This window comes from Phodopus roborovskii, unplaced genomic scaffold, assembly GCF_943737965.1.
Source record: "Phodopus roborovskii unplaced genomic scaffold, PHOROB, whole genome shotgun sequence".
In the NCBI taxonomy this organism is placed as follows: domain Eukaryota; kingdom Metazoa; phylum Chordata; class Mammalia; order Rodentia; family Cricetidae; genus Phodopus; species Phodopus roborovskii.
In genome coordinates, this window is record NW_026126416.1 from 8,076,691 (window position 1) to 8,101,238 (window position 24,548).

The window sequence follows — 24,548 nt, forward strand, 5'->3', positions numbered from 1 at the left end:
TATTGCTATGACAAAACATCACAATCAAAGCAACTTATAAAAAAAAAAAAGCATTTACTTTGGGGCTCATGGTTCCAAAGGGTAGTAGAGTCTATGACCATCATGCCTGGAAGAATGGAGCAGGCAGGCAGGCAGGCGGGCAGGCGGCAGGCAGGGTGCTGGAGCATAAAAACTTACCTTGAGATAACAACTACGAAGGGGGGGGAGGGAGGGGAATAGGGTACTAATCAGGAATGGCATGGGCTTTAGAAACCTCAAATTCCAACCTCAAATCTCACCCCCAGTGACACACCTCCTCCAATAGGGCCGTATCTTTCAACCCTTCTCAAACAGTCCCACCAACTGGGGACCAAACATTCAAATATAAGAGTCTATGGGAGCCATTCTCATTCACACTACTACAGGGTCTTATGTAGCTGACACTGGCCTTGAACTTCTCATCCTCTTGCCTCCATCTCCCAAGCACTGAGATGACAGGGTTGAACAGCTCAGGATGGCCTGGAAATCACCATCCTGCTGCTGCCATGTGCCATTACTTTGGCTGCTCATAGCACTCCCTGGTGCTAGGGATCAGCCCCTGAGCCTCTTTCATGCTAGCCAACTTCTTTACTAAACTACTCCCCAGCCCCTGGTCGCATCTCTGTCATGCAATCACTTGAATAACTGGTTCAGTTTTCCCCTTTAACAACTAGCAAACTTGGAAGGATATTTTAATGTTGGGAATTATACATAAACACACAGTGACAGTTTCTTTAAAGACTTTAATATTTCTGGCATGTAACAGTTTATGTGTCATAAAAGTCATCAAAATCATCAGACATATTATGGTCTCTGGGACGAAGAGCAGCTTCGATTTCAGAGTTACTGTCATCAGACTCCCCCCAGAAGGCTGGAAGAGAAAAGCACATGGCTCATTAACATTGTTGCACTCTGACAAAGGGTTTTCAAAAGAGCAAGGCAACTGCTTAGTGGGAGCACTGGCCAGCAAGTGCTGTGTCACTTGTACAAATTTACGGATTTCATGCTATGTTTTTCCCATTGTTTGAAAGCAACTTTGGAGACTCCTTCTTTTTATCTTTCATTATGTCCAATTCTTTCTTTAAAACCTAGGTTTGAACACTTATCATTTATTTGGGAGGCAATTTTAGTAACCATGGTGAGGAGAATGGGACAGTGACCCAAGAAGAGAGGAAGCTGGTGAAAAGTATGGGTGCCGACAGTGGACAACTGGGATTCAGTCCCTTTGAGGATCGTCTGAGAGATTGTAGAGCGTTTTCCTCATGTTCCAGTGAAGAGTAAGACAGTGTTTACTGATCTATTATCTCCTAACCCTAGCTGCCAACTCTCTGGTCCTCTGTAAGAGCTTCATATACTTGTGTGGTAGGCAAAAGTTCTGGGTCAGAGACACAACTGTCTCATGTAGAAGGCCATGGGCATACCTGGCTATTGGAGCCCTGGTGACCTATAGGCATCTGACAGGGTGTGGTACAGCATCAAGAGCATCTTCTGCCTTGACAATCAAATAACTGATGTCTATAGAGAATAACCAGGCAGCTTTTGGATGGCTTCTTTCATAGGATCCCAGTTGACCCTTTCACCAAGCTGGTTAGAATACTATTACTGTTTGCACATTACTGAGCAAACAACAGCTGAACAAGAGTAGGTATCTGGCTACAATCATGGCATCAGTGCTTGTCCAGCACAGTTACACCTAGGCCATCTGATTCATACCTGCACTATGCAATACTACCAGTGGGGGATGGGAGGAGAGGAGACCAGAGCAGAGAGCCCAGACACATGAAGGAAGTGTCCCAGTGTTGTTGTGGGACAAGAGCTAGAGCATCACTGTAGCTCGGGTGCTGAAGGATGAAGGGGAGCTCAGAGTTTAAAACTTCATATAAAGGAACAGCATGAACAAAGGCACAGAGGCAGGGGTATAGCAAAGTCAGACAGCTGTGGCCTTGCAAGGAAGGACTGACACCAGGGATACCACGGGAGGAAATACATTCTGTGCTGCAATTAGTGAGAGATGGTGGAACTGGTAAGCAGCAAGCAGAGAGAGTGAATCTGGGTTAAATGCTAGTGGCCATGTGGGGACAGGAGGGACTGGGTGTGGAGAAGCCAGTTAAAGTTGCTGCAAGAGTCCTAGTGGGCATGAGCAATAAATACTCATGGGCTCTGCCCTGGGGGCAGGGAAACAGAGGCGAAGCCTTCTGTAGGTAGAGAGCACCGATTCTGACAATCATTCCCAAATAAACTGTACTACCATTGTATCCCACAGCACCTTCATGGTCCTTTCACTAAAGGCCTTGTTCATGGGCAGCTGTGTGGGCCGTCCCTGGGCTTACAGGACACGTTACAGTCCTCACACAAGGACACAGAAGACAAATACACAACATAACTCTTTCGGTTAAGATGAGAAATGACAACTGGCGTCTGTTTATTTCTTACCATTCGACTTTATAGTGGTCACTGGGTCCCTTTTGCTTTCATGCCTACAAAATAGGAAAGTGAAAGTTGACAGCTGATCAAATAATTTCACAGGGAACTGTTTGGGAAGAAGCTGTGTTGTTTATGGTAAGGAGAGAAGTTTTAGATTTCCTTCCCAGGCTTGAAAAGCATAAAAGTGTCAAGGCTTGGGATGGCCAAGGCTGGGGGAGCCCTGTGTGCTGTGGGCCCCTGCTGGAGGATGATCACAACAGCTGGAGGCAGAGGATGCTTTCTGTTCAACTGTCCTCTGTAAAACACTATGTACCAAGTGTCAGTGCTTTTGAGAAAACTCAAAGTCAAATACCTGAAGAGAACTCAAGATATTGGGGAGAAAGTGAAAATACCTCAGTCAATCAAATCAGCAAAAACAATGCCATCGATTTAACAAAGGCAGTCACAAGTAAACACACTGTGGGAAACAGCTAGTGTTTTTTGGCACCCATGTTTAGCTTTCTATGTATTCACTGACACAAATGCTACGTGTATGTCTTTTGGTACCTACTGGCCTCCTCTGATGGATGTAAAATAATGACTCTTTGGAGTAGGATTTCTCATTGTGCCTTTCCAGGGCTATATACAATTTAATGAACTTAAAGAGCCCTTCTGGGAGTATCACTTACCTGTTGTATTGCACCTAAATTCTCCAAGTGTCATGATGAGAGACAAGTGGTCAGTGGAGACATTAGGGGAGAAATTTACTTTTTCTATAAAAGGTATCACCATCGCCCTGTTATGGTCAGGACCCTGTTCACCTTGATGGGAGAACTTTTCAAATTCACTCCCCCCTCCCACTTGGTCCAAATCTTAACCTGCAGACTACACATATGCCTCTAACACTAGCATCACAGCAAAACAGGCTCTACCAAGGGTCCATTTTCCATGCTCTACAGTACCTTGTAATACTCCCTGGCATTTGGTGCCTGCTACTGACCAGGATCCAGCAGTGGAGCCCATGGCCATTCTCCATAAAGAGCACAACACCCTTGTGGCCATCAGAAAGGGGACAACAAATAGAAAAGCTACCATGGGGTTGAGCATTAACAAAGTGAGCCTCAAAAAAAAAAAATCCTTTTTATGTAAGGTATATACACACATACACACAATTAACCCCATGTGTGTTGTAAAACCGTTCACCTACTCCCATTACCTAGGTGCTAGAATGTTAGGCTAGGTGCTGGGAGAAAGAGGTGGACTGTAAAAACTCTGGGAGACAGGTAGTCTTGAGACAGCTGTGGTCTGAATAATAAGAGGAATAGGAAGAAGGTCAAGCCTATTGCTGGATGAGACTTGAGAGGACAGAGGGTTTGGTGACAGGGAGGACTAGGAGCTGGAGGGTCCCCAAAGGACAAGGTACTTCTAGTTGAGAAAGAAGACACTGCAGGCCCTGACTGAGGAATGGGATGTGGTGGGATGTGACAGCTGGAAGTCTTCACGCAGGAGTAAAATCATAGAGGCAGGCAAGCCCAGGCCAGGACCCGAAAGCTTCAGTGACTACTCCGAGTTCCAGAAGCAAGTCCAGTGTACATTTAGTAGCTCCACTTGCCCTCCTCCAAAGCAACCTGTAGTGAAAGTCATAACCTTTCTAGTGTGGTCTTCACTAGACAGTACTTTCCCCATCTCAGCAAGTGGCATCTCCAACTTTCAATGTCCCTCACCAAAAACAGTCAATAACTATGTCCTGCCAATTTGACCTCCTGGTATGTCCCAATGCCCTCACCAATTCCTTATGTATTTTCACCACACTGGCAAGCAAACCAGCAACTCCTACCTAGATTTCCACAATGGCTTCACTAATGGCACCACACAAAATTTGTCCTCTATTATCCACCTTCTACTTGGCAGCAAAAGTGAGATGCTGGACACACAAATCTTACATTTTCTGATGAGAAGCTCTGTTTCTGGCATAAAGACTTAAATGCTGAATGGTGCTTCCCAAGGTTGGCTCCCAAACACTGTTGGGCTTCCTCATTCTGTATCCCCATTCCCCTTCCACTGCAATCCTCATCAAAGTTGCTCATCCATTCCTTCTGCTAACTGATAAGCTACTCCTTACCTTCTAGGCTGTAAGCAGAAACCATATTTGTTCCAGCTCACCTGGATAACCCAGTGCTCAGCAATTAGCAGGTGCTCAGGGTGGAATGAATAAATGACCTTTAGTAAGCACAGGGCCCGACTGAGAGGCTCATGATCAATGTTCAATAATACACAATGTGATCTACATGTTTATGATTAGCTGTGACTCCAGAATCAGGTTTTTTTTTTTTTTTTTTTGCATTTTTTTCATCTTCTCAACAAAGAGGGAGTACACAGGGGAGAAAAATGAGGAAAGAAAAGAAAGAAAAAAATTGCTTCACATAATGTTGTGAATGTGGCCATGGCCATGTGAATATCCTCCATATAACTGAGTGTTTGTAATCACCCAACTCATCAAAAGCAAGTGAACTGAGCCAGCAGTAAGTAAGGTCAGGTCCTACCACATGGAGGTGACCTATTGAGCATGCCAGGGATCCTCTTGCTCTATACAATGTATTCTGGGAATGTCATGTCTCCATGAGGCCACTTGAACTTTTTTCTGTTTGCTCTATAGTTATGCTGGGAGCATATCTTTAAACCATTGGGAGCAGGAAACATCAATGAAATATGAATTAAATGTACAGTGATTCTTAAAGTCATGTTTATTAGAATTCTTACAAGGAACCTATTACAGAACTACTTATGCCATAGTTCATCACTGAGAAAGATGGAGGATGCTTTCAAGTGTTCTCTACTCTGGTATCTTGGTTTTTTGTTTGTTTGTTTTTTTGTAGGAACCCATCTCTAAAAATCAATGTGATGCTATAACTCAAGGTCACCTTTTATTACATATTATTCCTAGGGTTAACATTTCTTTCATGGGTCTCACTAAACATGTAAAGAAAGCCAACAGGCACGGAGGAATGACTGTCCATGGAATGCTGGACAGAGTCAATTAGTTTAGTTGCAGACAGAAAAGTAGACATGAACTTCATCTTTCAGAGTAAGAAATTGGGTTTTAGTTCCAGGCCACACACTTGGGCCATTACTCCATCAAAGTGCTTAGAACTGGACTGCCTAATCTTCAAAAGTGTGAAAGGAATGCTTCTCACTTGTAAGGCTGAGGTTGGCCAAGGATTTCTATAAACCACTAGACAGTAAAAAAATTCAGACTTTGTGGGCCATATGACCTTTCACAACTATTCGGTTCTGTGGCCACAGATGGACGTAAATGAATGGATATGGCTATAACACAATGAAACTTTATGTAGAAACAATGGCACTTGAATCTCATGTACTCAGATGTTATGAAACAGAACTCTTCTTTGAGCTCTTTTTTACAACCAATTAGAAGTATAAAAATTGCTGGGCATGGTGGTTAATTCCAACACTTGGGAGGCAGACAGATCTCTGTGAGTTCAAGACCAGCCTGGCCTACACATTGAGTTCTAGGACATCCAGGGCTATACAGAGAGATCCTGTCTCAAAGAAGGACAAACAAACAATAAGAAATTAGAAGTATAAAAGCCACTCAGTTCATGGTACAGAACCATTCCTGCCTGTCATTTATAGAGCCTTTTATAGATCTGAGGTATATCAGCTTAGAGCTTCTAATACCCAACTCTACTTATTATGTCCTAGGCCAGTTCCCTGCCCTTCTGAGCATCAGTCTGGTTGCCTATAAAATGGATCAGCAATGCATTCCTTCTAGTATTGTGGTAAGTTTACAGATGATCCCACACGACAGTCTGTATAAGGTGGACTTTAGCAAAAGCCCCTGCATTCTGGTGTGCGGGTATGAATTCTAAATAGAGATGACACACATCAAGCAAAACTAAGGTTTGGGATATAGTGACACAAGACAGAATTGACACACATTGCCTTCATAAGCTGCCCAATAGGTAGGAGCACTGAAGGGGACCTGTCAGACTGCCTCCGAGATGTGGAAACCTCCTCCAGTGGTGGACATGAATCTAGTCTGAGTTTGTTCATTCAACAGAAGGGGAGTCATGGTGGGACTTGGGAATCCCGGATGAGCCTCCAAATTCTGAACCCCAAAATCACCAAGAGACCCATTCCAATGCAAAAGCCAAGAGTCTATTAATTAATAGTTAATTAATTATAGTTAATTAATATAGTTAATTATAGTTAATGAGTTAATTGTATTAATTCAGTCCCTCCGTCTGATATGGGTAGGGCAAGAAGGAGTGTCTAGGATCTTCAACAGACTCTGGACTGGTCCATATCTGAACTTGAGTGGTTGATTGGTCAACTGGTTGCTATGGCCTATAGGTCCTCCCAGGGCAGTTGCTATGCTCTGTACACCCACTGTTACCATAAAGCACATCCAGAGACTACCAGCTAACTTCTGATTGGTTCCTTGCCACACATGGAGATTATCTGACCTCTTAGTGACTAGGACACTGGGCAAGGTCAGGAAGCTTAACACATGTTGCTGAATCAGAGGCCTACATCTTGCTGGTCTTTTCTGCAGCCTGTCACGGCTGCTAAAGCAGGAGGCTGGGTGAGGGTCTGGCCCCTTTGATTCTCTAAGCAAGAACAAATAAATGGGATGCTGTGGAAACCATGGAGTCAGGGTCTGAGCTCATGCAGCAATAAACAAAATTCTAGGCAAGCATCCCCTTCTAAGAAGAGAATCGGAGTCATTGGAAACTAGTCCACAGAGGAGTAATGCAGACCACAGTTTTGTTGTTATTCAAAGTTGCAGTGCTGAGGATTCTGAGAGATAGTTCTAGCAATATTACAATGTACAAGCAGACTGTCTCTTTAAGTAAAGGTGTAAGCTGCAATACTAAATCAGGAAAGGAGGTGGAAGCGACACACTGTAAGGATCCACATGGACAAGTTCTCATCTAGCACTTCATATTACACTATATTACATATTACATATTACATATTACATTATAAACACTCAATGCTTTAAGATGCTAAAATTGTAGAAGGCTGGAAAACTCAGGCCATCTAAAGAAGACAAGTCAAAACCAGAAGCAATAAAAGTGTAAGAGTACACAGAGACACAAAGACCAGGCCAGAGAGTGCTTCCTAGAAAAATGGATTCCTACAGGATTCCTATTAGACTACAGATGACCTTGATCAGCCATTATTGGTCAGCTCAGAAAGGAATGTTTGCAGAGATGGCCTGTCTCACAAAGTAATCTGTCCTGCTTGAAGCAGGCAATTCCAGGAAAGAGACTATGAATACACACAACCCATAAGGCTGCAACACTTTCCCCATTTCCAAGCCCTTCACCCTGTATAAAGTGTTGCTGCCAGACCCCTCAGTTCCCCTTGCTGTGTGCACTAATAAACACAGTCTGTTGAAAGTCACATTCTAGTCTCTTTCTTCTTTCTGCCTCTCTCTGATGCCTCAGGAATGTAACTAATACCAATGGCAGCATTGGTGTGAGAATAAGGTGGCAGTTCAAGAGCCTGTAGGCAAGTCTGCGATGCATTTCAAAGATTAGTGACTGATGTGGGAGGGCCCAGCCCACAATGGGCAGTGCTACCCCTGGACAGGTGCTCACAGATTGCACATGAAAGCAGGGCAAGCCACAAAAAGCAACTCAATAAGTGGCATTCTTCTGCTTCAGTCCTGTCTCTGGGTTCCTGCTGTGAGCTTCAGCCCTGATTTCCTTAAGTAGGAGACAGTGGCCTGGGATGTGTAACCAAGCAAACCTTTTCTTCTCTAAGCTGCTTTTGGTCATGGTGTTTATCAAAGCAAACTAAGGCACTAGATTGGAAAATCTAACAGAAACAGATGAGTTTCTCGATATATATGGCCTACTAAAATTACTGACTCAGTCATATGGTTGTGGTTATTAGTGGCCACTTTCATGCAGATCGTCAATGAAAAGGGGCAAGTGAAACAAAGAGAAATGCAAAACGTACAATGTGAGGGGGAAAAGGACACAAGGAAAGGTGGTGCTGGAGCCAAGTCCTATACTCAAGGAAATAAAAAGGTTAAAAAAAGCCTAATGCTAAATTGAAGAAAGGGAGTGCTAACCTCAGGGCAAGACCTGACCTAGCTAAGCTTCCAACTTGTGAAAAGAAATTAAAGGAACACTAAAGCAGTGAAGGGAACCATCAACAACAGAAAGCTGATGCAAAGGTAATTGAAAGAGGGGACAAGTTCCAGTGCCAGCAACAGGACTTGGCAGCTTTAGGCATATGGCTCTGGCTTAGAGTCAAGGGTACAAGAAAGGAGTTGTAGAATCTCCCTTCACAGCTAAGGAAAGTCACTGAGGCCAGAGGTGTGTCAGGGATGCCTCTGAATGGAGGCTGAGAGAGGTCACCGAGTGAGGCTGTGAAGGTGAAGCATTGATTGTGTTGAGAGACCCCCAAGATGTTGGAGATGCCCGGTTTGTAGGATACCGCAGTCTGGGTGTGGGACCAGCCCAAGAGGGAAGAGCATGTTCCAGTCAACAAAGCTGAAAGGAGTTGGAGACCTGAAGAGAGCTTTTACATCACGCATGGCGATGCAGAATTTGGAGTTTGCCCTGATGGCTTTCGTTCTCGCTTTGGTTCAGTATTTCCTCACTACGCTCCCCGGATGTCCTTTTGGAATGGTAAAGCATATTCTATGCCATCGTATGCTAGATGATCTGCTTTTTGATTTTGATTTACAAGAGTTATAGTAAAGAGATTGCCATCAGTCTCAGAAGAGACTTTGGACTTTTAAACAGTGTTGAGACTGTGATAGACTATGGGGGCTTCTGTAGTTGAACTGAATGCATTTTTTTTTTTTTTAACATTATGATATGGCTACAAGCCTATGGGGGCCAGTGAGTGGAAGGTATTGGTTTGAATAAGAATGGCCCCCATAGGTTCATATATTTGAGTGCTTAGTCACCAGGGAGTAGAATTGTTTGAAAGGATTACAAGGATTAGGGGTGTGGCTTTGTTGGAATAGGTGTGGTTTTGTTGGAGGAAGTGTGTCACTGGGGGTGGGTCTTGAGGTTTCAAAAGCCCATGCCAGGCCTAGTCTCCTTTCTTGTACTCTGCTTTCAGATTAGGATGTAGCTCTCAGCTACTTCTCCAGAACCATGCCTGCCTTGACACCATTCTCTCTACCATGATCATAATGGACTCAACCTCTGAAACTGTAAGTAAGCCCCCAACTAAACACTTTTGTAACATTTTATAACATTTACTTAAATGTTATAAACATGTAATTATCTTTTAAAACATTTGCCTTGGCCACCGTGTCTCTTCACAGAAATAGAACAGTGACTAAGAGAGTGTCTCCGTAACAAACAGTGAGACTGAAAAAACCAAAACCAAACAAAATCCCTGAGGAGCTGGAGAGACTGACCATCAGTCAAGAGCTCATATTGTTCTTGGAGAGGAGCAGGGTATGGCTCTCAGTACCAGCACAGCACTCACAAACATGTGTAATTCTGCTTCCAGAGGACCTGACACCCTCTTCTGACCTCTAAATGCACCAGGTACACCCAGGTACACACACATATATGAAAGCAAGCACTCATACATGCACAAAAAATAATAAATGCATCTAAAAGAATCTCATTTAACAATGGCCAGACCCAAATGGAGTCACTGGTGAATTTGACCAGACTTTCCAGGGAGAACTAATACCAATGCTTCTCAAACTACTCCACAGAACAGGAGGGAGCACTTCCAAACTCTTTCTAAGATGCCAGTATTTTCCTGATATCAAAACCAATAAAGCTATAACAATAGCTCTTCCCCATCTTGTAAGATGGCGGGTGAAAAAGCTAAGAAGCCTGACAAAAAAGGGAAAAACCCTGCAGCCCTTCTTGGCTGGTGGTGATGCCGCAGGTGCCCCGCTGCCGATGCAGCTAAAATGGGTGACCCTGAGGTTAAAAAGCCTAAAAAGACCAAGAAGGGGAAGCTGCATTGCAGCTGGAACCCTGTCCTGGTTAGAGGAACTGGCAGGTACTCCCGATCTGCCATGGATTCCAGAAAGGCCCTGTACAAAAGAAAATACTCAGCTGCAAAAACTAAGGTTGAAAAGAAGAAGAAAATGGAGAAGTTCCTTGCTTCTGTCACCAAACCAGTTGGTGGTGACAAGAATGGTGGTTCCTGGGTGGTTAAGCTTCGAAAAATGCCCCGGTATTACCCTACTGAAGATGTTCCCTGGAAGCTGCTGAGCCATGGCAAAAAGCCCTTCAGTCAGCATGCGTGAAAGCTTCGAGCCAGCAACACTCCAGGGAGCATCCTGATCATCCACAGAGGCAAGAGGATAGTTTTCCTGAAGCAGCTGGGCAGCAGCTTGCTACTTGTGATGGGACCGACCTCTTGCCCTCAACAGAGTTCCTCTGCGGAGAACACACCAGAAATTTGTCATCGCCACCTCTACTTGATATCAGCCAAGTTAAGATCCCTAAACACCTGACTGATGCTTACTTTAAGAAGAAGCAGCTACGCAAGCCCAGCCACCAGGAGGGTGAGATCTTTGATACAAAGAAGGAGAAACACGAGATTACAGAGCAGCGCAAGGCTGATCATAAAACTGTGGACTCTCAGCTTTTGCCAAAGATCAAAGCTTCAGGGCTACCTGCGGTCTCAGTTCTTTCTGACAAACTGGATGTATCCTCACAAACTGGTTTTCTAAATTGCTATCAACCTAATTAAACAGCTTCATATGTTAAAAAAAAAAAAAAAGCTATAACAACAAAATGAAATGATAGACCAGTCCTCCTGAATGCAGGCACAAAAATTCACAACAAAATGCTTGTGAACCAAATTCAATAAGACTTCAAAAGAAATAGAAAAAACAAAACATTCAGCCTGATAAAGCTTAATATATACAAACAATAATTTAACGTATCAATAAATAGACCTAAAAGACACAAATCACATGGCCATCTTGGTAGACACAGGAAAGGCTTTTGACAAAAAGCCAACATCCTTTCACAGCAAAAGTACTGCAGACCTAAGAACAGAAGGAATGCATCTCAATACAATAAAGGCTGTTTCAAGTCCCTGACATGGGCCAAGTGCATCTTCATCTAGGTCAAAACAAAGACAGGTCTTCCATCAGCAGACAGAAAGGCAGTCAGGAAGGATCCTATCAAGGCTTTCTGTAAGCATGCCCACCTAGATCCTGTTTCTTGAGAATGAATGCAGATGGGCTTTGGGACAGTCTGGGAAGAGGACTTAACTTGAGGTGAAGCTAAGATTTCCCTTTGGAAATGTGTACACCTCTCCTACACATACTGTTTGTAGATGAATATATAGAATATGCACTGCCCTTCAGCTCAGGGATGTGACGCTAGCCTGAGGGGAGGCACTTTTGCTTAAAGAAGAGTGATTGGCAGAGTACACTCTCAGGAAGTTCAGCAGTTACCTAGTTGATAAACCTGCCATGCCAGTGAGAAGCTCACATGGGGAAGGGAGACAAGGTACCTGAACAGCTTTTATACCTAGCTAAGTAGTGATAGAAATACTACAGGGCCACCAGAGGGGCATCTGCCACAGCCACCCTCTGCTCAGGAAATATTTGAAAGGCTAACTGAAGCCAGGTTAACAGTAGGGCAGGTGTATTCCAGCCAAACAACAAAGGTCCCAAAGACAAGGGATAGCATGTTGTAACCGAGCATGATATTTGACTTGGTACTGTGTAGGACATCCCATAATTCTACATAGTAGACCAGCAAGAGCACCTACAATGTGGCTATCCCAGCAGGAGGAGGTACATGCAATGGGCTTCTTCAAGACTGGCAACAGCATTGGAATGGGGCTTGTTACTACTCACTTCTGGTCGTGAAAGGAGGACAGATATGGAGACTAGAAAGACCTGGGGATATGCGAATGTTAGCAACAAACTGATTGCCCATCTTCTCTCCCTCTCTCCTCCTCCCACCTTTCTTCCACGGGGGGGGGGGGATCCTTATCTCATTAACAAACACACCCAAGTTGCTGGATTTGGGGTCCACTTGAATTTAGCAATTAACTTTGAGGATCCTGCCAAGAACACAGTTTGTGACATAGAGGACAATTAAGAAATGGCTCTCAGCGGAATGTGTCCTCCCTGTCCTAGGGCCTTATTATAAGACTGTCAGTAGACTGCCTGCTGTGAAATCATGAAATCTGAGTTTGGATCCCCAGTGTCCATGTAAAAGCTGCATGTGTGTCTAACTCCATGAGCTGGGGGAGGATGGGGGTCAGGGTGTGGGTGGAAGTAGGTAGGTCTCTGGAACTCAGTAGATGAATCTATAGCCAATTGGATGAGCTTCAGGTCTATTGAGAGAACTTTTCTTGAAAAAAATACAGCACAGAGAGCAAATCAACAAAAATATTCAACATTAATCTCTGGCACACACACACACACACACACACACACACACAGAGAGAGAGAGAGAGAGAGAAGCATACCCCCCTAGAAGCATGCCCCTCCATGAAGAAACATGCCCCACCCACATACATACAAAATGAGGGGACGTTAAAAAAAACTAAGCTATGAGAAGGTGTGGTATCTGTCTGTGAATTATAAAAATTTCTGTGGGTTTGAAATCAGTATTAAAAATTTTCAAATAGCATTTCTTAGCTGGATTTTTCTTTAAAACAGACACATTTCTGGGAAAATATAGGGCAAAAACAATCCATAAAGTAAAATAAATACAAATGACTATACCAACAAATCTCCATGAATATCAATTTTAAATTTTAAAAGACTACCCAAGTCTGAGGCTGTTTAAATTTGACAAAGTCTGAGCGCCCCCTGATGGCTAGTTGGAACTCCTACATCAATGCTGTAATTTCAGCTGCCCTGGGGTCAACTTGTTTACTTCTTTCCTTCGAATAATCAAAGTGATTATTCTTAAGCGAAAGTGTGTGTGCAAGAAAAAAACAATGTGTATGGGTTTATGACAGTAAATGTGGGCTGTTTAAGAAGCTTTTAATTTAGTAAAATTTAAGGTCAACACAGATTTCCTAAGCTAAAGTTGAGGTGTGCACTTTTACATAGGACTGCTGGGAAAATTTTGCTTTTATTTCAATGAACAACTAGTGTCTAAGTATCTTTATACCATTCCGGGGGATAAAAAAAGCAAATGAGCAGATGAGAAAGTAAAGCTGTAGCCACCATCTGAGCATCAGCAGCAGGCTGTCGCCCTCCGCTGGCCACTCCCATGGCTGCAGGGCTGGCAAGGAATGCCACCCAGGGTGCTAACGGGTGCGGGTGGCCCGGTGACTTTTAGTAACTTTCCCCAAGGCAATTGTGTTGCACTCTTTTATTCTGGCAAAAATCTTATCTTGATTCAACCCGAAGGCCGGAATTACAAGGGAACCGGTAAGCTGAAGTTACAAGGGACCTGTGAAGACATACTCTCCATTGAATAAATGGATCCTGGAGGGTGAAACCGCTTCCTGGGGAAGGTAAAGAGAGACAATGTTTGCAGAGGAGAGGAAGCTCTGGCATGCACCCCGGAACAAAAGGGAACAAGTGGTCTTTACTCGGAGAACAGCTTCCTATTAGGACTCACTCCTTCGTACATCATGCCTTTCATCCCCACTCAACCACAAAATGATTTTACTGAAGCAAATACAATGGTAGAAAAAGATTTACACTGAAAGAATCTTTAATAATAAACTGTTGCCGATCGGCCTACTTGCCCGTGATTTATAATACAATAAACATCGGATTCTATTACGGCTCATGCACTGAAGCCTCAGCTCTGAAAAACGGAATATGAAAGCACGGGGACCGCGCCATCGTCACAATGAAATGAGCATGTATAAATGTGCTAAGAGTATCTCTTTGCATCTTTTATAGCTTGTGTGTATTAATCTGTAACGCTTATTAAGAAAGTCATTGCTATGCAAAGCAGCACCCAATCCCTTTCTCTGGCTTTTCAACAGAGTGCACTGTTTAGCCAATAGGAGGGACCCTCTGGCCCTCATTCTGCATTCATCACAGGCAACATTTGCACAATGTATCTCTCAAAGGCGGCTGAAAAGAAGGCCTTAATACTCATGTAAACAACTGCAAACCAATTACTTAATGAATCAGGCCCACACATAATGAGGTGCAGACAAAGAGCTATAAATGCATTTTTGCGCCCAAGCCCCTGCTTTAAAGTAAAATCCCTCAGCTGTAGTTTGGGCTTAACTAGCACATCATAATTATTGTCTCTAGGACATCAGAGGAAGCCATTTTTTTAAAGGTCCAAACAGGGTCTATTTTTTTTTTTTTTTTTTTTTTTTGAGGTTGCTCATCAGCTCACTGACAAAATAGAGCAAAGAAGAATTTTTAAAAGTGCTACAACAGCGCAGCACTGTTATGTTTATTCTCAAGTACTGGGTTTCGAGACCACTTGTAAAAGCAATAAAGCACAAGGAGTGACTGCAGTAAGTGGGATCCTTAAATGTAAGCCTCTAAGAAATTTCAGTGAAGCCGGGCACAAACAGCAAAACCTGAGCTCTCCAAAGCCCAGGGTGGGGTAGTAACAATAACAGAACCAAACTGTGCCGAACAAACAGCATACCAAGCTGTACACTCACTGTTCAAAGCCTTTCAAGCTAGATTACTATCAAGTGTCTAGAACCAAGGGTTTCTGAAGACCTTTCAGTGGGTTAATTTTTCTTAAAGGGGGGAGGGTGATGAGATTACTTATAATTTATTAGGAAATTAATTTCATACAGAAATATAATAACAAGAGGCTCCTTGCTATAATTTGTAAGAGAACAAAGTTTAATTTTAATCTGGTGAAATGTGACCAAGTGTGGATGACCAGGCTAAGAAAATATCCTACATAATCCTATTGCTTTCTAAGAGTGTTTAAGAATTTCCCAAAGAACACACATAAAGAACTTGTTTTATATCTTTAAAATATAATGTAGACAAATACTTCTAACAATCTTAAAAGCTGAAGGGATAAAATTTAAAGCCAAATGATAATATTAAGCCTGGAAACTAACTACCCATAGAATCTACTGACCTTTAAAAATTCTCTTAAACTAGAACTTGAATTTATAGTATAATCCCAATGATATAGTATTCAACATTCTTCCACACCCAGTTAGCTCCTGTTTTCTCCAACAATATGAACAGAAATCAGGTAGCAAAGGTAAGTTCTGATAAACGAGGAAGCATCTTAACTAGTCATCAAAGTTCCTAAAAGCAAGAATTTTAGAAGGCTAACCCATTCAAATAATTCAGGTCCTGAAATATTGTAATGCTTTTGTAAAATACAAATGAATAGATTTTTTTCCATTTCCATTTCCCTTTAATATGACATTTCTGGATCAGATCATTTTGTTATTTGGACATTACACACAGCGGTAGAAATGTAAAGGTCATGTTTTAACATTTTAGCAGGGTCAAGTAGTAAATTCAAAGGTAATGAAATCATCTAAAGGACACTTTTTTAATGAGCATGCTATTACAAAGGAAACTTGCTGGGCTGTTTGAAATAGTATTTAGCCCAAAGTAAAAGAGTAGGCACCACATTAGGCAATTGCTTAGGTTCACATTATAAATGCTTCCTAAGTGACTTGAAGTCACTGCATGATTAATTAGTATTGGATGCTGACGGCAAATCGGCACACAACTCACTTATTAGAGCTCACAAAACTTGTAAGGAGTGTTACATTTTAACGAGTGTGGAGAGATAAATTCTGTTCTTTAAGGGGAATAAGCAAGAGCTCATCTGAGAAGGGTGAGAGATGTGGTCCAAAGACTTGGTCTTAAAAAAACAAAAAACAAAAAACCAAAAAACCGCACACAAAAACTAATATACAGCAATTGTCTGTTCGTCTATCAGTTGCCTCAGAAAGAAGAACATGCCACTTTATTTCTTTTAAGGCCTGATGTTTTCTCCCTGCCCTTTCCTGACAACCTCCTTTGTGTGGTCTCTAAGCAGTCCTACTGCGAGCAGCTGTAGACGCTAATTTGTGGTTCACTGAGGTGTCAATTGAGTCTTAAACAAGGAAACAACAGCTGCAAAACAATACTTGGCTCTGGTGCAAATATTTTCAAAGGTAGACTAAAGTTTCAACTGTTATTTTAGGTAAACAAAAAACCCAAACCATAACCCTCCATCAAGTCACACAACAAAATAACACGCAGCCAGGGCTGAATTCATTGCGTAGTGACATTTCTCATCTTGTTACTGCTATTCAGAAAGGCTTTCACGACTTTACCTTGACAAAGGACTTCCTTCACTAGATGAAAAACTAGCTTCCGAAGCGATTTTGTGGGCTGTCTTTGTCTTGAATGTACTGCTGCCAATATCCAAACCTGTGACAAGCACAAACAAGGAGAGTGAGAGTTAGCCACCACACAGCCACAAAACAAGCACAGACACAGCCTCCTGGTAATTTTGGAAAATCAAGAGGAAGATTTTGTTCAAGCCACAGAAGGTTTCTAAGTTTCTAGAGCTAGGGACAAAATACTCATAGAACACTGAAAAGAAATGGGAATTTTCTTTGTAATAAAAATAAAAAATAAAAACAAACAAAACACAACTACTCAAAGGGTTCTGCTTTATGTTTTACTTTAACTACTCATTCTTTCTTTGTGGTATGAGGCCTGAACCCAGGGCCTCCTCAGATGTGCTCAGCAACCATATGATCTAGAGCTAAGACCCCAGAAAGCTCTGCTTCAAACGGCCAAGATATACCCATAAGAGCATGGGTTGAATAATTCATTTTGTTAGGACTAAGGCAGAGATGGCTTACCAAAACAAGTACTGGGAACCGGGTCTCAGACATAACTGATACTCCTGGATGACAAGCACCCATTACCGTCTACTCTTAAGTCCTTTTGCTAAATCCTGTTTCCCATCCCTCAAAGAAGAATACATTTCTACTAAAAGCCACCAAGGCCACTTTTTCAGCCTGTGTTGAGGATATGGATATACAACACATCTTTTTCCCAAGGGATGGAGGTTGGACTGTCCTCTGCCTTGGATATTTCTGCTGCATGTCTGGTTTCAATGGGCAGTCACCCCAGATCTCAGACTGAGAGTACACAAGCAGCTTTTTCAGCACCAGGCCCACGGTCAACTCAACAGGGTCTCCACTTTCATATAGGACAGGACTTTGGATTATGAAAAGTGGGGTTCAAAAAGTCAAGTGGCTTTCCTATGTATCAGAGACAGAAACCTACAATATCTAACTCAGAAAGTAACTGAAACATAACTGTTCCTTTGGGAGCGAGAGGTGAGGACAGAAGTCCTGTTCCCACTGCCTTTAGGTGCTGGGAAGTTTCCCTTTACCCTCACAGATGGTCTTCTGCTTCTCTGCATCTCACAGCACCTGAGGACAGCAGATGTGAGAAGATGATGTGCAGCTAATGGAGAGTGGATGCAAGGCGCCATCAATTCCGAGGGCAGCCAACAGCATCAGAAGCTCCTGCAGCCAATACCATGTCAGACTATTGGGGACCTTCAAGGCATATAGTGTCACTGTGAGATGGCCTGAGGAAACTGAACTTGCCTGTACTTAGCTGTGAAGTTCCATTTCACAGTTGAAAAGTTTATCAGGATGTGATCAAAATACATTGTCTAAGTATATGAACTGTTCAAGTATATTATTTGAAATAAGTTATTAATATATTTAATAGCATAATTTTTATAGACAGCCAGGAAATAACAATTTACGCCAAATACTTGCCTTTTGTACCTCCCGATTAGGCGTCAAAATAATTTGCCCAAAACACTGCAGCACTGCCTACGTGCATCTGCTAAGCAGTTGTGCTCCAAGCAAGGATGGCTCTCTTGGGACATTATTTATAAAGTGAGGGGGTTGGAAAACACCTTCTAAAAGCAGTCTTGACTCAGACAACTAAAATGTGAACAGAAAGATGATAGGCACTAAGATCTTTCCAAAGCTATAAGGACCTCCTTCAGAGGTCAAGAGATCGTGATTTTTATATTTTCAGAGTTAAATCATAGCTACCAAACACTCTCCCCATGAGCTTGGTCTTGGTCTTTAACCTACAGTGGCTCACTGAATCCTTAAAACAACCCAAATAAATGACACTTCCACTTATATTTCCTAGACATGTATTCTCCAAATACATATAGTTCTGATGCACTTAAAGCATATGTCTTGAAAAAGGGTCTGTCTGAGGAAGACATACTCAAGACAATCGGAAATCTGAATACCGTCCAAGAATTATACATTAAGAAATCACTGTACAACTCTAATGGGAAAAACAAAATATGGTGACCACAGAAAACTAAAGCTATTCTGAGCTGGAAAGATGGCTGGGTGGTTAAGAGCACTGGTTGCTTTTCCAGTGGTTCAATTCCCAGTACTCCCAGGGTGACTCGCAATCAACTGTAACTATGGCTCTAGAGAATCCAACACTCTCTTCTGACACCCATGGGTACCAGGAATGTACATGATACACATTCATACATGTAGGCAAAATACTCATGCACATAAAATAAAATATACAAGTCTAAAATTAACAAAAAAACACTCATATACTTTCTCCTGTATTATGTATCTTTTATTATGGGTGCTAAATTAAGTAATACCTAAAAAAAGAAGATATAATAAAATAGAAATCACTAAAATAATAAATGGGAAAATATAAGAAAATTAAAATAGAAACAAAATCCTAGATTAAAGGAACTATATTTAAGCCTACATTTTGGTTTTATTGGGATTTACAGTCCTTTCAGTGTAAGAGAGAATTTCCCAGCATTCCCACAGAGTGGACATGCAGCACGAAGCTGCTCATTTGATGATTAAAAAATGAGAAATGTGTAGAAAAGAAGCTTGGGGCATCTTCTATGGTACAATTGTAGAGTCTATGAGAACTACTACCATGCTGGGCTGGCCCCATGTATCCAAAAGGGGGAGGGTCCTTCCAATTCTTAGCTTTTCTGTTAAGGATGAAAAAGTTCTTGCTCACTCAGACTCAGTAACACTCCTTACCAAGTAAACTCTAAAACCATACTTCTCTCAGCATAGTGCTGACTGTTGTCCTGAGCCCCATCACAGTATTTAAGTGTTGAATCTGTCCCTACTTACTTGAAAATTGACTTTCAAATCTCTCTTCGGTTTGATTTGAATTATCCTGAAGGGTAGACTTCTTTAGTAACTGGTATGCTTTTGTCTCTATAGATGAAGAAAAGTACAGGAATATTTTACTTTCAACTGTTCATAACTGTTTCTTAAGTTCCTCTTATGTGGCTAACATTTCTCAGATACATGGTCTCCCTAATTAGGTCTCCTTATAGAGCCCAAGTCATGGGATGATAAAAGGTGTGTGCCATAAATAAAAATTGAGTTGAACTTAATTTTAAGACTCTGAGATGGATTTTAAGAGTTTGAGGCTGCAAATTCCATTCAGCTTTTCTATGGAGCTACATATAGAGTCACTATCAAAATGAATAGCTTCTCTCCACTCCAAGCCCTAAAGCTGCATCCTGGGTAGGGAGGTAACTCCAGAGCACTCCAGACCTTGGTTCTCAGGCTCTTATGCTAGAGTGTGGGGCTCTGAGAGAGGGGAGGGAGAATGCAAAGATCTCAGGAGGGGCAGAGGCAGTAAGATGGATCCAGTGAAAAATCTGATCCCAAGGGCTAAGGAGAGGGCCCCTGCAGAAAGCAAAGCTAGGTGCACACAGGGATCAGCAAAAGTACAAAGGCATATCCAAAGGTACAACTTAGATGCTAGGGAAAGCCCTCACTGAAAGGGCCAGGACCTGAACATGACTCAGAGAGGCTGTGTCAGCTATAATATGTTAAGTGGTTGTGGACCAGCTTCAGACTCTTTGCAGGCAAAGGCAAGAGGTTCTCAAAGAATGCAGATTCCCCTCTGGTAACAGCCTAGAGATTTAATCAGAAAGCAACTTCACAGTGCAAAAAGGCCAAACAATGCATGTGAGTTTTTCAGCAACTTGAGCCCAGACTCCTATGGAAGAAAAAAAGAGAGCAAGGCATCAAGCAGTTACAGTTGCAGTGTGCTACTGCCTTACAATCCAGTTAAAATCAATGGAGAAGTGATAAAGGAGAAAAATCTACAAACAAAGGGGTAAGGGGTAAAGAACTGGCTGCAAGTAAGGCATGTATCTGAAAATTTAAGTACTAGGTAGCTGTTAAAGGTTTGATTTACACTGTAGCTTGTGCCTTGGAACTCCAGGGAAATACTTCTCTCATTTGTAATGTTAACCACTCACATAATTATGGAGTAATAAGAATTATTAGATGAAACCAACATTTTAAAAGAAGCCAATTCTTTTCATACACAGAAACAAATACATGTGCATCTTTGAGTTTTAGGTTCTAAATCCCGCAGTCAAGCACCATTATATATTCAACTCTATGTCAAATTCTAGCTTAAAAAGTAGAAAATAATTTCAGTTTAAAACCTAACAAGGCAAGGGGTCTACAACCCATGTAGTATCCAGATGACAAGAGACTAAAAGCTATACTGTTTATTAATTCTAGGCTGATGACACAATGAGATAAATATATTTCCTCTACTTTGTTTTGTAAGCTGGAACCCAATCATCCATCTCCCTGCAAAGTGCTGAGGGATCACTAAGGCGATTTTTTTCTTTTTGATATGCATTTTGGGTCTAGAAAATAGAAGCAGCTATAGAGAAAAAAGGGGAAAACATGCTGAATAAAGGGGGTAGGAGAGAGATGATGCTGAGGAGAGGGGAAAGAAAAAGCCTCAACTTCTTATCTTTTATTCTCTTTTATATGCAAATGTACACCTGCTAAAATACTCCTAAATCTACAAATAAAGAGAAAATATCTGATGAACAAGTGCTTTTTAACAGCCCATTACAAGATACACATGTGTTTCACCAGTCTCTAAGGGCTGTACAGAGGCAAGGGATCTGCCCATTGCTTGTGCAGAAATCCTTAATGAAAAAAAAAGAGTTGGGCCTGGAAAGGAATAACAAAAGGAGATACAAACAATACTATCACGGCTGCAAGGGAACCAGACCTTGAACTCCAGAGCGCTCAACTAAGGGCATATAAGTACCATTCCTTTATGAAGTGGATAGAAACTCTAAATATTGAAAGATGCTTTCTGTATAAAAAATGCTAAGGATCTATTTATTACTTTTCATGTATTTCTATACGTTAAAAGTGTTTTTCATATTATATTAGGTGCAATGTCAATGAATCAAACTCAGTTGCAAAAATGTATTTCTAAAATTAATTCAAAAGACACAAATTTAAGACACTAATTTAAGTGCATAAATTAGTTATCCAGTAATCTGCTCAAATAAAAATGGAAAAAACTTTGAATATGGGTACTTTTACAATACGGTAAACATAGAAAATGCTTGTATATTTAAGACTTCGGAGAAAGAGTACATAAGTCAATGAATGTGGGCAGCACTGGCCCAGGGAATCTTCACATCTGGACTTCTAGTGCTACTCATCCCCCAGGAGACCTAGGTCAGCAAACCCACTGTGAGGTCTGCTTTCTCCTCCAATGCTGCAGATACACAAGAATCACTCCTTCACAATGGCTGCCTAGGGAAGTGTCAGAAAACAAGTGCCAGGTGTGTAACTGACCTTTCACGGCTGCTCCCAAGCTAAACTGAAACAGCTCTGAGGGTATAATATCCGCCTCTCTGTGTCCTTCTGTTCCACATCCACGGGCCCAAAATGCAAATATAGATTAAAATATTTTAGAAAAAAAATGTATTAGTATTGGGTACGTACAAACTTTTTCTTGTCATTATTTCCTACTGACACATTAATATGCATCATTTACATCATAGTAGGTATTTGTTTAAAGTATCAAGAGATGATTTAAAGTATGTGGAAGGATGTATGTAGACTATATGGAAATACCAAGCAATTTTATATAAGGGAGTTGAACATGTGTGCAGTTTGGTATTCAATGGGCTCCTGGAGTCTATTCCCCTTGTACAATGGGGGGCAACAATAATTTCCTACAAACTTAACTACCATACTGCTTGCTGCTGACCACTGTTTAATCACAGGAAACAAATTTTCAGCTCTCAAACTCAGGGAACCTCTAACTTTTCAAAGCTTTCACAATCTCTGTCAAAAGCTGGGTTTTAATGGTATGCTCCACGATTTTCATTTTTTCCTAGTGCTGGAGACTGAATTCATGGGCTCATGCAAGTTGAGTAGAAGCACTACCACTGAGCTATATACTCCCAGCTCTAAACAGTTCTATAAATATCACTTTTAGCAATTGATACTTAATCATTTATATGATGGGAGGAATCAGATATCTTGACATTATCTTTGTTATTTACAGAATGGGCAACAATGATGGTTATGAGGTGATCCAAATACTAGAAATATAAAATATAAAGAATGCCTTTCTCAAACCCTATAGTGGGCTGAACACTGCCTTCCTCATCCCAAATTCAAATCCACTCAAGCCTTAGAATGTAATCTTATATGGTAACAGATTATTGTAGACACATTAGCTAAGGAGAGTCGGATGAAATCTCCCTGAATTTTCACTGGACCCTAAGCCAACAACTGGTGTCTACTTGGTAAGAGGAGCAGATACAGAGACACAGAGAAGGAAATAAGAAAGCAGAGGCAAACACTGCAGAGACACCCCCACAAACCAGAACCACAGAGGCTGGGAAGAATTCTTCCCTGGAGCCCCACCCTGGTTGTACCTTGCTTTCTGCATATTGAATTGTTACAGTCTGAGTTCTATCCTTTTAAGTTGGTTTTAAGTTGGTGGCATTTTGTTTTCATGTTTGAAACTTTGTTGCCCAGGGAAGCTTCCCATTAGTATTAATGCTCCTCCTGCTGTAGCCAGTTGAGGATCTGGGACTACAAACCTAGGTCATTGCATCTGGTAAACTTATGGTACTGCCACATCATCTCAGGGAAAACAATGCTCTCTCCAGACCCCCCCCCATTTTATGAAAATGTCTAAATCCTGACCTCTCCTGTCAATTTGAATTCCCTGTGTAAAATAAAGGTCTTTTAATTTGACCTACAGACCCTCCCAGCTTTGAGACTCTTATTGTACGATTCTCAACCTGGAGACAGATGTGGATGTGTCATAAGATGTTTATGCCAGGGATCTATGCTGAGTTCTGACAGAGCACAGCACAGAAAGCCCACATGGAATTTTACTACATATTCCCTGGGAGAATCTCTCTTCAATTATGAGCTCATGTCTTCAAACGCAGGCACACTAATCAACAGCACTCTTCAGAAAGGTCTTTTTATTCTTTCACATCCATGTTAAACAACTCTGTCCCCCAGGTGCAAGCAGCAGGCAGTAGGATCAATGGCAGAGGTGCTGACCGCCATGATCAACACTACAGCAAATGATGCCCTGCTTCACATTCATTGGAAGTTCCCTGACCCAGGCACAGTAGATAGTGTCTTTCTACTAATTCTTCTGAGTGAAGCACTTCTGGAACAAGGCAAGAAATAAAAGCATTCTTAGTGAACTTGCAGTCCTGGAGGTTATATGCCATTACACTTGGGTGGCCCAAACTTGTCACTGCATTCTTTTCTCCTGGGGTAAATGCAGTCACCAATGACAACCTGGCCATTGTATGTGCCCAGCTCCTTTTCAGCTTGGTATAAAACAGAAGCTGTAGTGTTTGGGGAGGTGGTGTCCAGAGCTCCACGCAGCGCCCTGCAGGAAGATGCTAACCTGTAAAGCTTCTCCATGGATGCTTCAGTGTGACGACAGAGAGTATTTCAGCTGGCCAAGGAATATTGAGGAGGAATGGCACAGTGAAGCAACACTTTTAACACAGCTTGACCAACACAACTGGTGTTAAAAGAATGAGAGGCTGAATGGACATTCTTAGAGGCTTAATCCTCTTGAGATAAAAGCTGACAGCCCTTTTCACATGCAGCTTAAGGAGATGAGTTTTGCCAGGATGGGCACGTGGGATGGGAAAAGTGGTGGTGGAGTGAATGATTGAAAGAGATAGTGTTCTGGCCTGAATCAACAAGCATTTAAGGAAACTCCTTAATTCCCCATTTTTATTCATTTGTTTGACAAATTAAGGGCCCACTGTGTGGCACTAGTATGTAAAGTACTGGTTTTCATGATTTAATATAAGTTGTATCGGGGAGGGGGAAAATAAAAGTTGTAT

The 24,548-nt window shown here is 41.8% G+C and overlaps 1 protein-coding gene and 1 pseudogene across 4 annotated transcripts in view; one reads left to right on the plus strand and one right to left on the minus strand.

Annotated features, from left to right (window-relative positions):
- Positions 1–751: 751 nt before the first annotated feature.
- Positions 752–24,548, minus strand: part of Kiz (kizuna centrosomal protein) — a 103,741-nt gene continuing 79,944 nt past the window's right edge. For 3 of the 4 annotated variants that reach the window (XM_051183232.1, XM_051183231.1, XM_051183234.1), the window contains 5 exons: positions 22,003–22,071; positions 19,495–19,581; positions 16,651–16,747; positions 2,452–2,495; positions 752–889 (listed from right to left, as the gene is read on the minus strand). In XM_051183232.1, the coding sequence (XP_051039189.1) occupies positions 786–889; positions 2,452–2,495; positions 16,651–16,747; positions 19,495–19,581; positions 22,003–22,071 (401 nt within the window). In that variant the 3' untranslated portion in view covers positions 752–785. The remainder of the gene's footprint in view (positions 890–2,451; positions 2,496–16,650; positions 16,748–19,494; positions 19,582–22,002; positions 22,072–24,548) is intronic. The other variant, XM_051183233.1, reaches the window with a different exon arrangement.
- LOC127221341 (60S ribosomal protein L6-like) lies at positions 10,244–11,134 on the plus strand (annotated as a pseudogene).